The following is a 15,841-nucleotide window of genomic DNA, read 5'->3' on the forward strand; positions in this document are numbered from 1 at the left end:
CAAAAGACTCACACACACACAAACCCATAGAACTGGCTGGCCATAACACACAACTGCACAGAAACACACTAACCTGGTTAGACTTATTTAAACATAACACACACTCACTGAAATGGCTGTAGATATACAGTATTACAGGTCCTGTCCTGATACAGCTGGTGTAACTAATGAATCCCTCCTTGGCCTTACAGCTATGGGGTTCAGTCCCTCATCTTCCCTATATCACACAATAACACACCTACCAAGACATCCTGTTCCGACTATAGAATGGGACACAAAGTTGTGTAAGTATATCCCATGGAATATAACATGGGGTTAGCTATATACAATATCATATAAAAAATGTGCACTCACATACTACGCACGTGCACACCCAGAGAGAGAACAGAAAGGGGCCTGTGGCACAGCAGTGAGATCCGTACAGACTCTATGGGGCGTAGAGGAGTGTTGAGTGCCAGATGAGCCCAGGGGCCTCAGACGGACTGTGCCATGGGTGACAGAGTACAGAGAGACATGCAGCGCTGCTCTCCCATTCGCTCTTCCGGGCCTGCCCGGCCTGATCACTAGAGCACACTCCCATTCCCTTTCCGTGTCACTGTTAAAACACACCCAATCCCCACAGGTCCCCGGGGACCCCGCTTATTTGATTACAATGCACCCTAAACAAATTAACAAAAAAAGCTAAGAGCAGCGAACAAAGGATATAGAGAGAGGTGAGGGGAGGGGTTTGATGTAGTCGGCCGCGCTTTGTGGTGTCACAACAAAATGACCACCCAGAGGGAAAAGAGAGAGGGACAGGAGAGACAGGAGTAGAGCGAAAGAGAAAGGGATGGGAGTATTCAAGAGGTGGTTTGATGGTGTGACTGTGAGCTCCTCTCCCTAGTAGAGCTGTCAGTGGTGTGTGATTTATAGTGTGTTTGTGTCAGCCTCCAGCTGCTGAATGGAGAACATCAGGGTGTAAAAGACCCCGTCCTGTGTGTTCTCTATGATGGAGAGAGAGACAGAGGAAAAGAGAGAGACAGACAGACCAAGAGTGACAGAGAAAGACAGAGACCCCACATAGAGTATCACCTCCATGTCGTTCCCACACCCTCACTGTGGTGAGTGATGTGATGTATGAAGTTGATCTAGTGATTGAGCCCACATCTCTACTGTGGTTGATCAGATCACAGTGCAACCACGTCTCTACACTGTTTATTGCCAGGAGAACCCACTCATAGACAATACCCCAGCTCATACGTCACTGTCAAAGCCATGACAGTTCCGGTCCTGTTTTGGCAACGAGTGGAACCACACCACGAAGTGCTTGTCCTGTACCGCAACAACACATCTCAGTTGTACACATTACCTCAATGACCTGGACTAACCTGTACCCCCGCACATTGACTCTGTACCACTACCACATGTATATAGCTTCATTACTAACCTGTACCCCCGCACATTGACTCTGTACCACTACCACATGTATGTAGCCTCATTACTAACCTGTACCCCGCACATTGACTCTGTACCACTACCACATGTATATAGCTTCATTACTAACCTGTACCCCCGCACATTGACTCTGTACCACTACCACATGTATATAGCTTCATTACTAACCTGTACCCCCGCACATTGACTCTGTACCACTACCACATGTATATAGCTTCATTACTAACCTGCACCCCCGCACATTGACTCTGTACCACTACCACATGTATATAGCCTCATTACTAACCTGTACCCCCGCACATTGACTCTGTACCACCACCACATGTATATAGCTTCATTACTAACCTGTACCCCCGCACATTGACTCTGTACCACTACCACATGTATATAGCCTCATTACTAACCTGTACCCCGCGCATTGACTCTGTACCACTACCACATGTATATAGCTTCATTACTAACCTGTACCCCGCACATTGACTCTGTACCACATGTATATAGCTTCATTACTAACCTGTACCCCCGCACATTGACTCTGTACCACTACCACATGTATATAGCCTCATTACTAACCTGTACCCCCGCACATTGACTCTGTACCACTACCACATGTATATAGCCTCATTACTAACCTGTACCCCGCACATTGACTCTGTACCACTACCACATGTATATAGCTTCATTACTAACCTGTACCCCGCACATTGACTCTGTACCACTACCACATGTATATAGCCTCATTACTAACCTGTACCCCCGCACATTGACTCTGTACCACTAGCACATGTATATAGCTTCATTACTAACCTGTACCCCCGCACATTGACTCTGTACCACTACCACATGTATATAGCCTCATTACTAACCTGTACCCCCGCACATTGACTCTGTACCACTAACACATGTATATAGCTTCATTACTAACCTGTACCCCAGCACATTGACTCTGTACCACTACCACATGTATATAGCTTCATTACTAACCTGTACCCCCGCACATTGACTCTGAACCACTACCACATGTATATAGCTTCATTACTAACCTGTACCCCGCACATTGACTCTGTACCACTACCACATGTATATAGCTTCATTACTAACCTGTACACCCCGCACATTGACTCTGAACCACTACCACATGTATATAGCCTCATTACTAACCTGTACCCCGCACATTGACTCTGTACCACTACCACATGTATATAGCTTAATTACTAACCTGTACACCCCGCACATTGACTCTGAACCACTACCACATGTATATAGCCTCATTACTAACCTGTACCCCCGCACATTGACTCTGTACCACTACCACATGTATATAGCCTCATTACTAACCTGTACCCCGCACATTGACTCTGTACCACTACCACATGTATATAGCTTCATTACTAACCTGTACCCCGCACATTGACTCTGTACCACTACCACATGTATATAGCTTCATTACTAACCTGCACCCCCGCACATTGACTCTGTACCACTAACACATGTATATAGCCTCATTACTAACCTGTACCCCGCACATTGACTCTGTACCACTACCACATGTATTTAGCTTCATTACTAACCTGTACCCCGCACATTGACTCTGTACCACTACCACATGTATATAGCCTCATTACTAACCTGTACCCCGCACATTGACTCTGTACCACTACCACATGTATATAGCCTCATTACTAACCTGTACCCCGCACATTGACTCTGTACCACTACCACATGTATATAGCTTCATTACTAACCTGTACCCCGCACATTGACTCTGTACCACTACCACATGTATATAGCTTCATTACTAACCTGTACCCCCGCACATTGACTCTGTACCACTACCACATGTATATAGCTTCATTACTAACCTGCACCCCCGCACATTGACTCTGTACCACTACCACATGTATATAGCCTCATTACTAACCTGTACCCCCGCACATTGACTCTGTACCACCACCACATGTATATAGCTTCATTACTAACCTGTACCCCCGCACATTGACTCTGTACCACTACCACATGTATATAGCTTCATTACTAACCTGTACCCCCGCACATTGACTCTGTACCACTACCACATGTATATAGCCTCATTACTAACCTGTACCCCGCGCATTGACTCTGTACCACTACCACATGTATATAGCTTCATTACTAACCTGTACCCCGCACATTGACTCTGTACCACATGTATATAGCCTCATTACTAACCTGTACCCCCGCACATTGACTCTGTACCACTAGCACATGTATATAGCTTCATTACTAACCTGTACCCCCGCACATTGACTCTGTACCACTACCACATGTATATAGCCTCATTACTAACCTGTACCCCCGCACATTGACTCTGTACCACTACCACATGTATATAGCCTCATTACTAACCTGTACCCCCGCACATTGACTCTGTACCACTACCACATGTAAAAGCCTCGTTATTGTTATTTTATTGTTGCTCTTTTATTTTTTACTTTAGTTTATTTAGTAAATATTTTTTTTAACTCTTATTTTTCTTAGAACTGCATTGTTGGTTATGGGCTTGTAAGTAAGCATTTCATTGTAAGGTCTACACCTGTGTATTCGGCGCAAGTGACAAATAAAATTTGATTCGATTATTTTGAACTGTTATATCTGACTAGGGACGATGCTTTGCTCTGTGGAGGCAGACACACTGAAACAGAGACAGGGTCCAGGAAGAGAGAACTGCTCCCTTCCCTTCCTCTCTCTCTCTTTCCTCCCTTCATCTCTCTCCATCTCTCTCTCTCTTTCTTCCCTTCCCCTCTCCCTCCATCTCTCTCTCTCTTTCTTTCCCCTCCATCTCTCTCCATCTCTCTCTCTCTTTCTTCCCTTCCCCTCTCCCCCATCTCTCTCTCTCTTTCTTCCCTTCCCCTCCATCTCTCTCCATCTCTCTCTCTCTTTCTTCCCTTCCCCTCCATCTCTCTCCATCTCTCTCTCTCTCTCTTTCTTTCATTCCTCTCCATCTCTCTCCATCTCTCTCTCTCTCTTTCTTCCCTTCCCCTCTCCCTCCATCTCTCTCCATCTCTCTCTTTCTTCCCTTCCCCTCTCCCTCCATCTCTCTCCATCTCTCTCTCTCTTTCTTTCCTTCCCCTCCATCTCTCTCCATCTCTCTCTCTCTCTTTCCTTCCCCTCCATCTCTCTCCATCTCTCTCTCTCTTTCTTCCCCTCTCCCTCCATCTCTCTCTCTTTCTTCCCTTCCCCTCTCCCTCCATCTATCTCCATCTCTCTCTCTTTCTTCCCTTCCCCTCTCCCTCCATCTCTCTCTCTCTCTTTCTTTCCTTCCCCTCTCCCTCCATCTTTCTCCCTCTTTCTTTCCATCCCCTCTCCCTCCATCTCTCTCCATCTCTCTCTCTTTCTTTCCTTCCCCTCTCCCTCCATTTCTCTCTCTCTTTCTTCCCTTCCCCTCCATCTCTCTCCATCTCTCTCTCTTTCTTCCCTTCCCCTCTCCCTCCATCTCTCTCCATCTCTCTCTCTCTTTCTTCCCTTCCCCTCTCCCTCCATCTCTCTCTTTTTTTCTTTCCTTCCCCTCCATCTCTCTCCATCTCTCTCTCTCTCTTTCTTCCCTTCCCCTCTCCCTCCATCTCTCTCCATCTCTCTCTCTCTTTCTTCCCTTCCCCTCTCCCTCCTTCTCTCTCTCTCTCTCTCTCTTTCTTTCCTTCCCCTCCATCTCTCTCTCTCTCTTTATTCCCTTCCCCTCTCCCTCCATCTATCTCCATCTCTCTCTCTTTCTTCCCTTCCCCTCTCCCTCCATCTCTCTCTCTCTCTTTCTTTCCTTCCCCTCTCCCTCCATCTCTCTGCCTCTTTCTTTCCATCCCCTCTCCCTCCATCTCTCTCCATCTCTCTCTCTTTCTTTCCTTCCCCTCTCCCTCCATCTCTCTCTCTCTTTCTTTCCTTCCCCTCCATCTCTCTCTCTTTCTTCCCTTCCCCTCTCCCTCCATCTCTCTCCATCTCTCTCTCTCTTTCTTTCCTTCCCCTCTCCCTCCATCTCTCTCCATCTCTCTCTCTCTCTTTCTTTCCTTCCCCTCTCCCTCCATCTCTCTCCATCTCTCTCTCTCTCTTTCTTTCCTTCCCCTCTCACTCTCCAGCTCTCTGTGTTTGATAGTATACATATAATGGAATGCAACAGACAGATAAAGGGAAAGGATGGAGAGTGAAGAACAGAGACATAGAAGAGCTGACTCTATCCCTGTGGATCTTTCCTCCTCTTTGTCCCTGCGTTCCTCTCCCACCTCCACGCTGGCCCCCAATTTCTCCCAGACACCTCGTCTCTCTGGGAGTCAGGGCAGCCATGGCCTCCCTCCCTCTCTCTTCATTCCATACTGTCACTTAGGGAGGGTATTTTCACGAGGGGAAGGTTTGTGACAGAATCTCTATGGGGAATGTGTGTGTGGGTATTATACAGAGTGTCATTGCCCCTTTCAGAGACTTGTAGGAAATAACGTGCACACACACACCATGGTAAGATGACAGGATGTGAATGTCTTGATTTTCTCAGAAGATTAGCTCACCCCATGTAGAGCGTTTTTCATTTGAATTCACCACACTCAAATTTGTCTGAGTTTCTTTCGCAGTGCAGGATGAGAACGAAAACAAAACACAGAAGAACAGGTAAACAACTTAAACAGGTACTGGGGCTGAGGATGTGAGGGGCGACAGTATGTTCCACGCTCCATCTCATCAGAAGTTGATGCATTTGCTATGCTATACACAAAGACTAGCTGTGAAAGACTACACCATTGATACCGTGACCACAGCTTCACACCGCTGCCTGACAACTAGAGCCGTGTTGGCTACCACAGTGGACCATAGTGTTCTGTGGTGCAGCTCAGACAGACCCAGGTATGACAAGTCAGACAGCTGTATGCATCCTGTATGTGGTGCATGCAGTCCCCAGACTGCACCGCTCTGAGCTGGCGCATCATTTTGCAGAATGTTTTGGGAAGGGGCGGGGGGGTGGGCAGGTCTGCAGAGAGATCTCTTGGTCCCCATTGTAATAACATGGAGCGCCACTCTGCACAGCGGGGCAGCGGAGACACAACCAGAGCCTGTCACTGGGACACCTAGATCAAATCCTGCCTCCACACCGTGGCACACCATAATGAGCAAACTAAGAACTCCCCAGTAACCTACACACACACACACACACACACACACACACACACACACACACACACACACACACACACACACACACACACACACACACACACACACACACACACACACACACACACACACACACACACACACACACACACACACACAGAGAGAAATACATCCATAGTATAGACACACACTACAATATTCACACACTGTAGCATAGCTACAGCAGAGAACATAGACAAGGACTAACTAAGGAAATACCTTTGCTGACGTGAATGTACATGAGGCTAACAAAGACACTGTTCAGTGCACTACTTGTCCAATCAAACACAGCAGACACAGATCACACACTGTATATGTTAGTGGTGTGTCTCCGTGGCTGCATTTACAATTTGGATCTTTCTTCCACTAATTGGTCTTCTGACCAATCAGATCAGCTCTGAAAATGATCTGATGTGAAACGATCTGATATGATTGGTCAAAAGACCAATTAGTGAAATAAAAAAAGATCAGAATTGGACTGCCTGTGTAAACGCTGCAGCCCATGTTCCCGGCTCTCTGTATCTCTGCTCTAAGACCCAAACCCCAGCTCCTACATAGCTTTGGAGGAGAATGCGCTGCCCTCAAATATTCAACACTTTCTGGATGTAGAGGGAGGGGGGAGGAGGAATCAAAAAACAAACAAGCCGGAGGACAGAGACCCCTCCCCTCCTCTCATTCCAAACTGCTGACTGGAGTTAAATATTTACTAGTGCTAAAGGAAATAGTGTACACACATGCGAACAGAGGGGGAGCACTGGGTGGAGCACTGGGTGCCCCCCCCCCCCCCCCCCCCAACGAGGGTTAAATTAAATAGTGTAAAGATCAGCCATGCTGTCAGCGAATGACAGCAGACCACGGAGGGGTGAGGGTTGGTGAGTGTGGGGCGAGGGGGGGGGGGGGGGGGGGGGGGGCTCTGGGGCACCTGGGGGAGACAAACAACAACACACAAAAAACAGCCAAGTCTCTGAAGTTTCCAGTAAAGGAATCCAGATCCGGCAGGCTGGGTCTAACAGTGCTGATCAGGGGCGAAGCATCACTTATTTACCAGCTTACGTCTGCACTATTTATGGGGCATTGGGGAGAGGCACAGATGAGGAGAGAAGAGACGAGAGGAGCTGAGATGGGCTAAAATATGAATGGGGGCTGGTACATATGGGACAAGGAGAGAGAGAAAGCGAGAGAGAGAGAGGAGGCATGAGAGAGAGTTTTGAAAAGTGAGGAGCGTGGAGTAGGTGGCCATGAGGGAGAAGGGATGATGCAGTGACGTGTCCCCCCACAGGCCCAAGGGACAGCTGAAAGATTAACGGAGGGTGGCCCTGCCTGGGCCCTCAGAGGGCTGGGGTAGGGAGCCCCGAGCAGGGCACAGCCCAGACAGGTCAGCCAGCCTCCTCCATCCTCCATCCATTCAGACCTCATTAACACAAACACCCAAACAACCAGGCCCACCACTAACCTCCACGACCAGCCCAGTTCAGCCCAGTTCATCTCCGCACTCAGACCACTGCATATCCCCAACTGTTCCTCCTGGGGCAAAGCACAGGGGTGGGCTGGGGAGCTTGTGGGAGGGAAGGGTGAGGCAATGTCCAAACATGGAACAGGGCCAGTAAAAGTGAAGGATACACACTCAAGCCCATCAGAGGATGCTGCTGTGGCCATGTGAGTGTGGCGTTCCTATAGCTTGGTGATGGAGCGAGTGGTCCTACCTAGACGAGCTCAGAGAGGAACATCACCTCTTTTAGACAGCGTGACCCGGTCAGGAGGGAGAGGTGTGGCCATACAGATTGGAATGAATGGAGGAAAAATGGAGGAGTGTGGAAAAGTGGAGCGACGCGAGATGGGCCATGCCACACTGTGCGATCAGTTGGTGTTTATCTCTCGGTCGCCCGGCATCGGAGTGAGGCAGACACTGACCGACAGGGTTCAGCGCTCCTCCTGCTGTTAAATGGACTGACTGGCCATATGCCCACCCCCGTCAGCCCTACATCACTGTCAAGTCAGGGTGGGGGGGCCGGGTCCGGGCTAGAGGGGGGGGGGCTCTGTGGGCTGGTCAGGAGATTTAGGTTACAGCCCCCAAAATGGAGCCATGGATATTATTTGTCCATTATGCTCACAGGCAGCTCACTCCTAAGGCTAGCATACCCACCCACTCCTCTACCAACTACCAGAGTGGAGAGGGAGGGAGAACACATGAGAAATAGAGGGAGAGAGGGAGGGAGAACACATGAGGAAGAGAGGGGGAGAGAACACATGAGAAATAGAGGGAGAGAGGGAGGGAGAACACATGAGGACAAGAGGGAGAGAGGGAGGGAGAACACATGAGGACAAGAGGGAGAGAGGGAGGGAGAACACATGAGGACAAGAGGGAGAGAGGGAGGGAGAACACATGAGGACAAGAGGGAGAGAGGGAGGGAGAACACATGAGGACAAGAGGGAGAGAGGGAGGGAGAACACATGAGGACAAGAGGGAGAGAGGGAGGGAGAACACATGAGGACAAGAGGGAGAGAGGGAGGGAGAACACATGAGAAATAGAGGGGGAGAGGGAGGGAGAACACATGAGAAATAGAGGGAGAGAGGGAGGGAGAACACATGAGGACAAGAGGGAGAGAGGGAGGGAGAACACATGAGGAAGAGAGGGGGAGAGGGAGGGTTTTTGGTAGTAGTAGACCGATAGCTCAGGATGATGGATCCAGCCAGGGGCAGGGCAGAATAACACTGACCCCAGCTGCCCACTGGACCCACTCTGGAGTGAGTTATACAGAGTGTGGCCCTCCACGATCTGTCTGGACCCTAATGACCCGACCCAGCCAGAACCCTGCCAGGACAGGGTGGGGGGAGAGAGGGAGGGAGGAGTGGACGGATGGAGGAAAGAAAGTAAAACTGATGGAGGGGAGGGGTGGCTAGATCCGCATGTCTTTGCGTCTGCATGTACATGTACAGTGTGTCAGCGTCTTCAGTGGTTAAAACAGTGTGTATAAGTATATGTAGGTGTGTTCGTACTACAGGTAGTACACTATATATACAAAAGTATGTGGACTCCCCTTCAAAATAATGGATTCGGCTATTTCAGCCATACCCTTTGCTGACAGGTGTATAAAATCGAGCACACAGCCATGGAATCTCCATAGACACACATTGGCAGTAGAATGGTCTTACTGAAGAGCTCAGAGACGTTCAACGTGGCACCATCATAGGATGACACCTTTCCAACAAGTCAGTTTGTCAAATTTCTGCCCTGCTAGAGCTGCCCCGGTCAACTGTTACTGTGAAGTGGAAACGTCTAGAAGCAACAACGGCTCCGCCGTGAGGTGGTAAGCCACACAAGCTCACAGAACGGGACCACTGAGTGCTGAAGCGCCTAGGTTGCAAAAATCACTACAAAGTTCCAAACTGCCTCTAGAAGCAATGTCAGCACAAGAACTGTTCGTCTGGAGATTCATGAAATGGGTTTCCATGGCCGAGCAGTCGCACACAAGCTTAAGATCACCATGTGCAATGCCAAGTGTCAGCTGGAGTGGAGTAAAGCTCACCACCATTGGACTCTGGAGCAGTGAAAACGAGTTCTCTGGGGTGATGAATCACGCCACACCACCTGGCAGTCTGACGGATGACTCTGGGTTTGGCAGATGCCAGGAGAACGCTACCTGCCCAAATGCATAATGCCAAATATAAAGTTTGGTGGAGGAGGAATAATGGTATGTGGCTGTTTTCCAAGGTTTGGTCTAGGCCCCTTAGTTCCAGGTAAGGGAAATCTTAATGCTACAGCATAGAGTGACATTCTGACTATTCTGTGCTTTGGGGAAGGCCCTTTACTGTTTCTGCATGACAATGCCCCTGTGCGTAAAGCGAGGTCCATACAGAAATGATTTGTTGAGATTGGTGTGGAAGAACTTGACTGGCCTGCACAGACCTCAACCCCATCCAACACCTTTGTGATGAATTGGAATGCCGGCTGCGAGCCAGGCCTAAACGCCCAACATCAGTGTCCAACTTCACTAATGCGCGTGGCTGAATGGAAGCAAGTCCCCGCAGCAATGTTCCAGAATCTAGCGGAAAACCTTTCCCAGAAGAGTGGAGGATTTATAGCAGCAAAGGGGGGACCAACTCCATATTAATGCCCATGATTTTGGAATGCAATGTTCGACGAGCAGGTGTCCACATACTTTTGGTCGTGTATGTGGTAGCGGTAGCCCAGCTAAAGGATGGCCTCTCACTATGATAATCAAATGGATTCCTGTAAGAGTATGTATGAATGAGAGGAGGAGTGTGTGTGCTTGTGTCAGGGGAAGTGTTTGTGTGTGTGTGTGTGTGTGTGTGTGTGTGTGTGTGTGTGTGTGTGTGTGTGTGTGTGTGTGTGTGTGTGTGTGTGTGTGTGTGTGTGTGTGTGTGTGTGTGTGTGTGTGTGTGTGTGTGTGTGTGTGTGTGTGTGTGTGTGTGCGTGCACCAGAGAGCCCAGCAGGAGAGCTGATTGATTAGCAATAGACTGGAGTCTAACCGTTACTGCCCATAAGGAAGCTACTCATTTACTCTGCTGATAATTTCCTTATTAATTATCAATCATACCACAGAACACATTTAACTATACCCTGTTATAACAGCCTGTTTAAGACTGGAATTGAATCCTGGTTGAGAAGACCATAAACTGAGGTGGACAAAATATTGGTTTATCAAAAATTCTGCTAAGATACTCAGGAGTCCATTAGAAGCAATAAATATTGAAGTCATGTCTTATGATTTTAGATTATATTGGCCAGTAAAAGATGCTGTATGGTGCTGAGAGATGCCATCACGCTCTGTTGTTTTGAAGTGTTAGTGTACTGACCTGGAGCTCAGTCTGAAAGAAGAACTTCTGTGGACACTGGGAGCAGTCGTAGATCTTGTCCTCCTGACCGTGGACGGCAAAGATGTGCTGCTGCAGCTTATTGGCCTGGACAAAGGCTGGGGGAGGGGAGAAGGAGGAGGATAGGTTAGATGATTGGTCAGACTGGTGATAAGTTATGCTAACCAGAGAACTAGATTTTTGAATACAATTTTGCGAGGGAAAAGGGAAAGGTTTCAAGTCTCGCTCTCCCTGATTGCAAATACTGAGGCTAGAGACAAAGTCATACTAGTTCAACTAAAACAACAACTTCAACAGCGTCAATACAAATAAAGAGAAAAGGAACCCTCTCACATGAGCATTAGTGGATGAAGCGCCATCAGAGCCACTACGGGGATGAGAGGAGAGATGGAAAGATGGGGGAGACAGCATGCAGACTACACTATCCCCTACAAACCTTGTGATATTTATCAATAAATTATCCTCCATTCCTGTTGTTTAATTTTCGCTCCTGTGTTTTTTTTCTTCTGTTTTGTTTCAGTAAACTTAAGTTTGCTGTGTTTGTGGAAAGTCTAAATTATTAACCCTCCCCAAAGGAGCAGCACATCCTAACTTATTCATAACCCGCACAGGAATAGAGTTCAACTTTAAAAGAGTGCTGTGTACCTGTGGGGAAAGGGGGGAACACATCTACTGAGAGGAACAGAGAGAGAGAAGGGCGGCTGCTACGTGGTCTCAGCTTACAGTAAGTCTTCTGATGCAGACAGACAAACAGAAACCAACAGACAAACAGACATAAACAGGTAGATTCTTAAACAGACAGCGAGGGATTGGGATGTCCAATTACTAGAGAAACAGATAGAGAAATACTAAAAACAGACAAAAAAATGCAGAAAGACAAACAGAAAGATGACAATGGATAAAGACGGACACAAAATGACATCTCAGCTGCGGTCAACCGTATCTATATTTCAGTGGAAATTATGATATCTGATTCTTAGAGGGGAGCAGAAGGTCCAATGTGACTTTCAGCCTGCTGCCTGTAGAGCCCTGGCTGCTTAACTCTGAGGACACGTACAGCGGGGCCCTAAACCGTCCGGACGGCCACAGAGGATTAGCCGCCCTCCTCTTTCAAACTGCTCTTTATTCTCTGACCTCTCAGGGCCTTTCTGATCTAGGGCACAGCAGACACAGGGGACCACGGCCAAGCCTGAAGGACCTTGAGCCATTCTGCTCGGCCTGCTAGTCTCGGCTAGTCTCAGTGTTACACCTGTCCAGCCCTGTGACTGTGCATGTGCCATGATCAAGCTGATTGTGGATGGGCTAGTCTCTGTGCTACGCCTAGCCGGCCCTGACCATGTGCTTTACTCTGTGGCTGTGCCTGTGACTGAATAGAGTGGACTGTGTGAGTCTCAGCCACTCAGGGGGGACGTCTCACCAGGTTGCACCATGGGTAAATCAGCTCTAATTAATGTTCCCAACAACACGGCAGGACTCTTGAAGGACCGGAGTTCTCCTACTCAGAAGCACAGAGTTGACTTCTGTGGACTGGCTGTCCTCGGTCAGCTGCAGCTTGCGCACTTGTCATAATGTTTTCACTATCTCGCACCCTGATTCCCATGTGTGGAGTGAGTTTTTTTCTATCTTGGCTAATTCTTTACTATATGGATTTACAGTTGAAGTTGGAAGTTTACATACACCTTAGCCAAATACATTTTTCACAATTCCTGACATTTAATCCTAGTAAAAAATCCCTGTCTGAGGTCAGTTAGGATCACTAATTTATTTTAAGAATGTGAAATGTCATAATAATAGTAGAGAGTGATTTATTTCAGCTTTTATTTATTTCATCACATTCCCAGTGGGTCAGAAGTTTACATACGCTCAATTAGTATTTGGTAGCATTGCCTTTAAATTGTTTAACTTTGGTCAAATGTTTCGAGTTGCCTTCCACAAGCTTCCCACAATAAGTTGGGTGAATTTTGGCCCATTCCTCCTGACAGAGCCTGTGTAACTGAGTCAGGTTTGTAGGCCTCCTTGCTCGCACACGCTTTTTCAGTTCTGCCCACAAATTTGATATGGGATTGAGGTCAGGGCTTTGTGATGGCCACTCAAATACCTTGACTTTGTTGTCCTTAAGCCATTTTGCCACAACTTTGGAAGTATTCTTGGGGTCATTGTCCATTTGAAAGACCCATTTGCGACCAAACTTTATCTTCCTGACTGATGTCTTGAGATGTTGCTTCATTGTATACACATAATTTTCCTGCCTCATGATTCCATCTATTTTGTGAAGTGCACCAGTCCCTCCTGCAGCAAAGCACCCTCACAACATGATGCTGCCACCCCCGTGCTTCACGGTTGGGATGGTGTTCTTCGGCTTGCAAGCCCCCCTCTTTTTCCTCCAAACATATCGATGGTCATTATGGACAAACAGTTCTATTTTTGTTTCATCAGACCAGAGGACATTTCTCCAAAAAGTACGATCTTTGTCCCCATGTGCAGTTGCAAACCGTAGTCTGGCTTTTTTTATGGCGGTTTTGGAGCAGTGGCTTCTTCCTTGCTGAGCGGCCTTTCAGGTTATGTCGATATAGGACTCGTTTTACTGTGGATACAGATACCTTTGTACCGGAATCTTCACAAGGTCCTCTGCTGTTGTTCTGGGATTGATTTGCACTTTGCACACCAAAGTACATTCATCTCTAGGAGACAGAACGCATCTCCTTCCTGAGCGGTATGACTGCTGCGTGGTCCCATGGTGTTTATACTTGTGTACTAATGTTTGTACAGATGAACACGGTACCTTCAGACATTTGGACATTGCTCCCAAGGATGAACCAGACTTCTGGAGATCTACAAAATGTTTTCTGAGGTCTTGGCTGATTTCCTTTGATTTTCCCATGCTGTTAAGCAAAGAGGCACTGAGTTTGAAGATAGGCCTTGAAATACATCCACAGGTACACCTCCAATTGACTCAAATTATGTCAATTTGCCTATCAGAAGCTAAAAGCCATGACATCATTTTCTGGAATTTTCCAAGCTGTTTAAAGGCACAGTCAACTTAGTGTATGTAAACTTCTGACCCACTGGAATTGTGATACAGGAGGATACAGGTGATACAGGAGGAGGACTGTATTTTACCACAGGAGGGGGTAGAGGGTGGAAGGTATGGATAGACAGAGAGATGGAGGAGTAGAGAAGGAGAGGGTGGAAAGGTGAAGAATGTAACAGGGTACGTGTATTAGCATCTCTGCTATTCTATGGGTGGGATGTTATTATATGTATGTGAAAGGGCAGAAATGTGTTGGGGCCTGCAGCTCGAGTGGACCATGTGTTCAAATTGTCTCTGTTTGTGTATGTTAATGTCGGTCAGACACTGAAGCACCTTGACTGCCCTCCACCTGCCCCCCCTCCCCACCTGTGAAGCAGACGGGACACTTGAAGGTGCCGCCCATGCCCTCGAAGCTGTGCTCGATCAGGTGACACAGGAGCTTGGCCGGAGAGTCAAACATCTGGTTACACAGCTTGCACTCGTGATTGATGCCTTCCTCTGCAAAAGAAGAACACACCACACAACAAGGAGGGTCAGAGGGTGAAACACATTAAACGCATACATTATTATCAAACACACACAATTAAAAGTGTCAGCTCATGTACAGGTGTGTGTGTACTAAAGCATAGCGGTTCAAATCAATCTTTGCCTCTCTCCCATATGCCAGTTCATTCTGCAGCATATAGCAAAGCTCCAACACATAATCTGGCCACAGTGTCCCTGACACAGAGCCCAGAGAGGGAGATATGTCCAGTCTGAATCCTACTGAGAAAGGTCTCTCTCTCTCTCTCTCTCTCTCTCTCTCCTCTCTCCTCTCTCCTCTCTCCTCTCTCTCTCTCCTCTCTCTCTCCTCTCTCTCTCCTCTCTCTCTCCTCTCTCTCTCTCTCTGATATGGCCTATGTGACCAGCCCCCCCCCCCCCCCCCCCCCCCCCCCCCTTCTCCCAGTGCCTCTTCTCTCCCGGCCGGTAATTGCCTGCCACCCCCAGTGGTCTGGGCTATGTGCCCTCCCCCTGCTCGCCGCTCTATTTTAAGCCTGCATGAATGACATCAGCGGCCCCCTCCGCCGTGGGACAGATGAAAGGTGGGCGTTGGGTCCTGGCTGGGCGCCTCCGCTCCTGTCTTATCGGCCGAGCGCCACACAGGACTGAGCCGCGCCCGTCCCCGTGCCATCAGATTACCTCCACTGCGCCCCAATCGTGCCCTCTCGCCAAGCCCCGAACCGTGGAAGCCACCGCTGCCGGTCCCTGTCCCCCCTCAAGGCAACCTCCCCGTCTACCCCGCTGTCCCACCGCAGACAGCGTCCCCCATGCCCCGAGGTGTCCCGCTGCTCAGCAACAGTGGCACGCAGAGTTAATAAAGTCTTCAATCAAACAT

At 48.3% G+C, this 15,841-nt stretch overlaps 1 protein-coding gene across 3 annotated transcripts in view; it reads right to left on the reverse strand.

The window, feature by feature from the left end:
- Positions 1–15,841, reverse strand: part of LOC129867596 (zinc finger protein 423) — a 152,416-nt gene that overhangs the window by 4,943 nt on the left and 131,632 nt on the right. For all 3 annotated transcript variants that reach the window (XM_055941103.1, XM_055941101.1, XM_055941102.1), the window contains 2 exons: positions 14,833–14,964; positions 11,418–11,533 (listed from right to left, as the gene is read on the reverse strand). In XM_055941103.1, the coding sequence (XP_055797078.1) occupies positions 11,418–11,533; positions 14,833–14,964 (248 nt within the window). The remainder of the gene's footprint in view (positions 1–11,417; positions 11,534–14,832; positions 14,965–15,841) is intronic.

This window comes from Salvelinus fontinalis, chromosome 12 (genome assembly GCF_029448725.1).
Source record: "Salvelinus fontinalis isolate EN_2023a chromosome 12, ASM2944872v1, whole genome shotgun sequence".
In the NCBI taxonomy this organism is placed as follows: Eukaryota; Metazoa; Chordata; class Actinopteri; order Salmoniformes; family Salmonidae; genus Salvelinus; species Salvelinus fontinalis.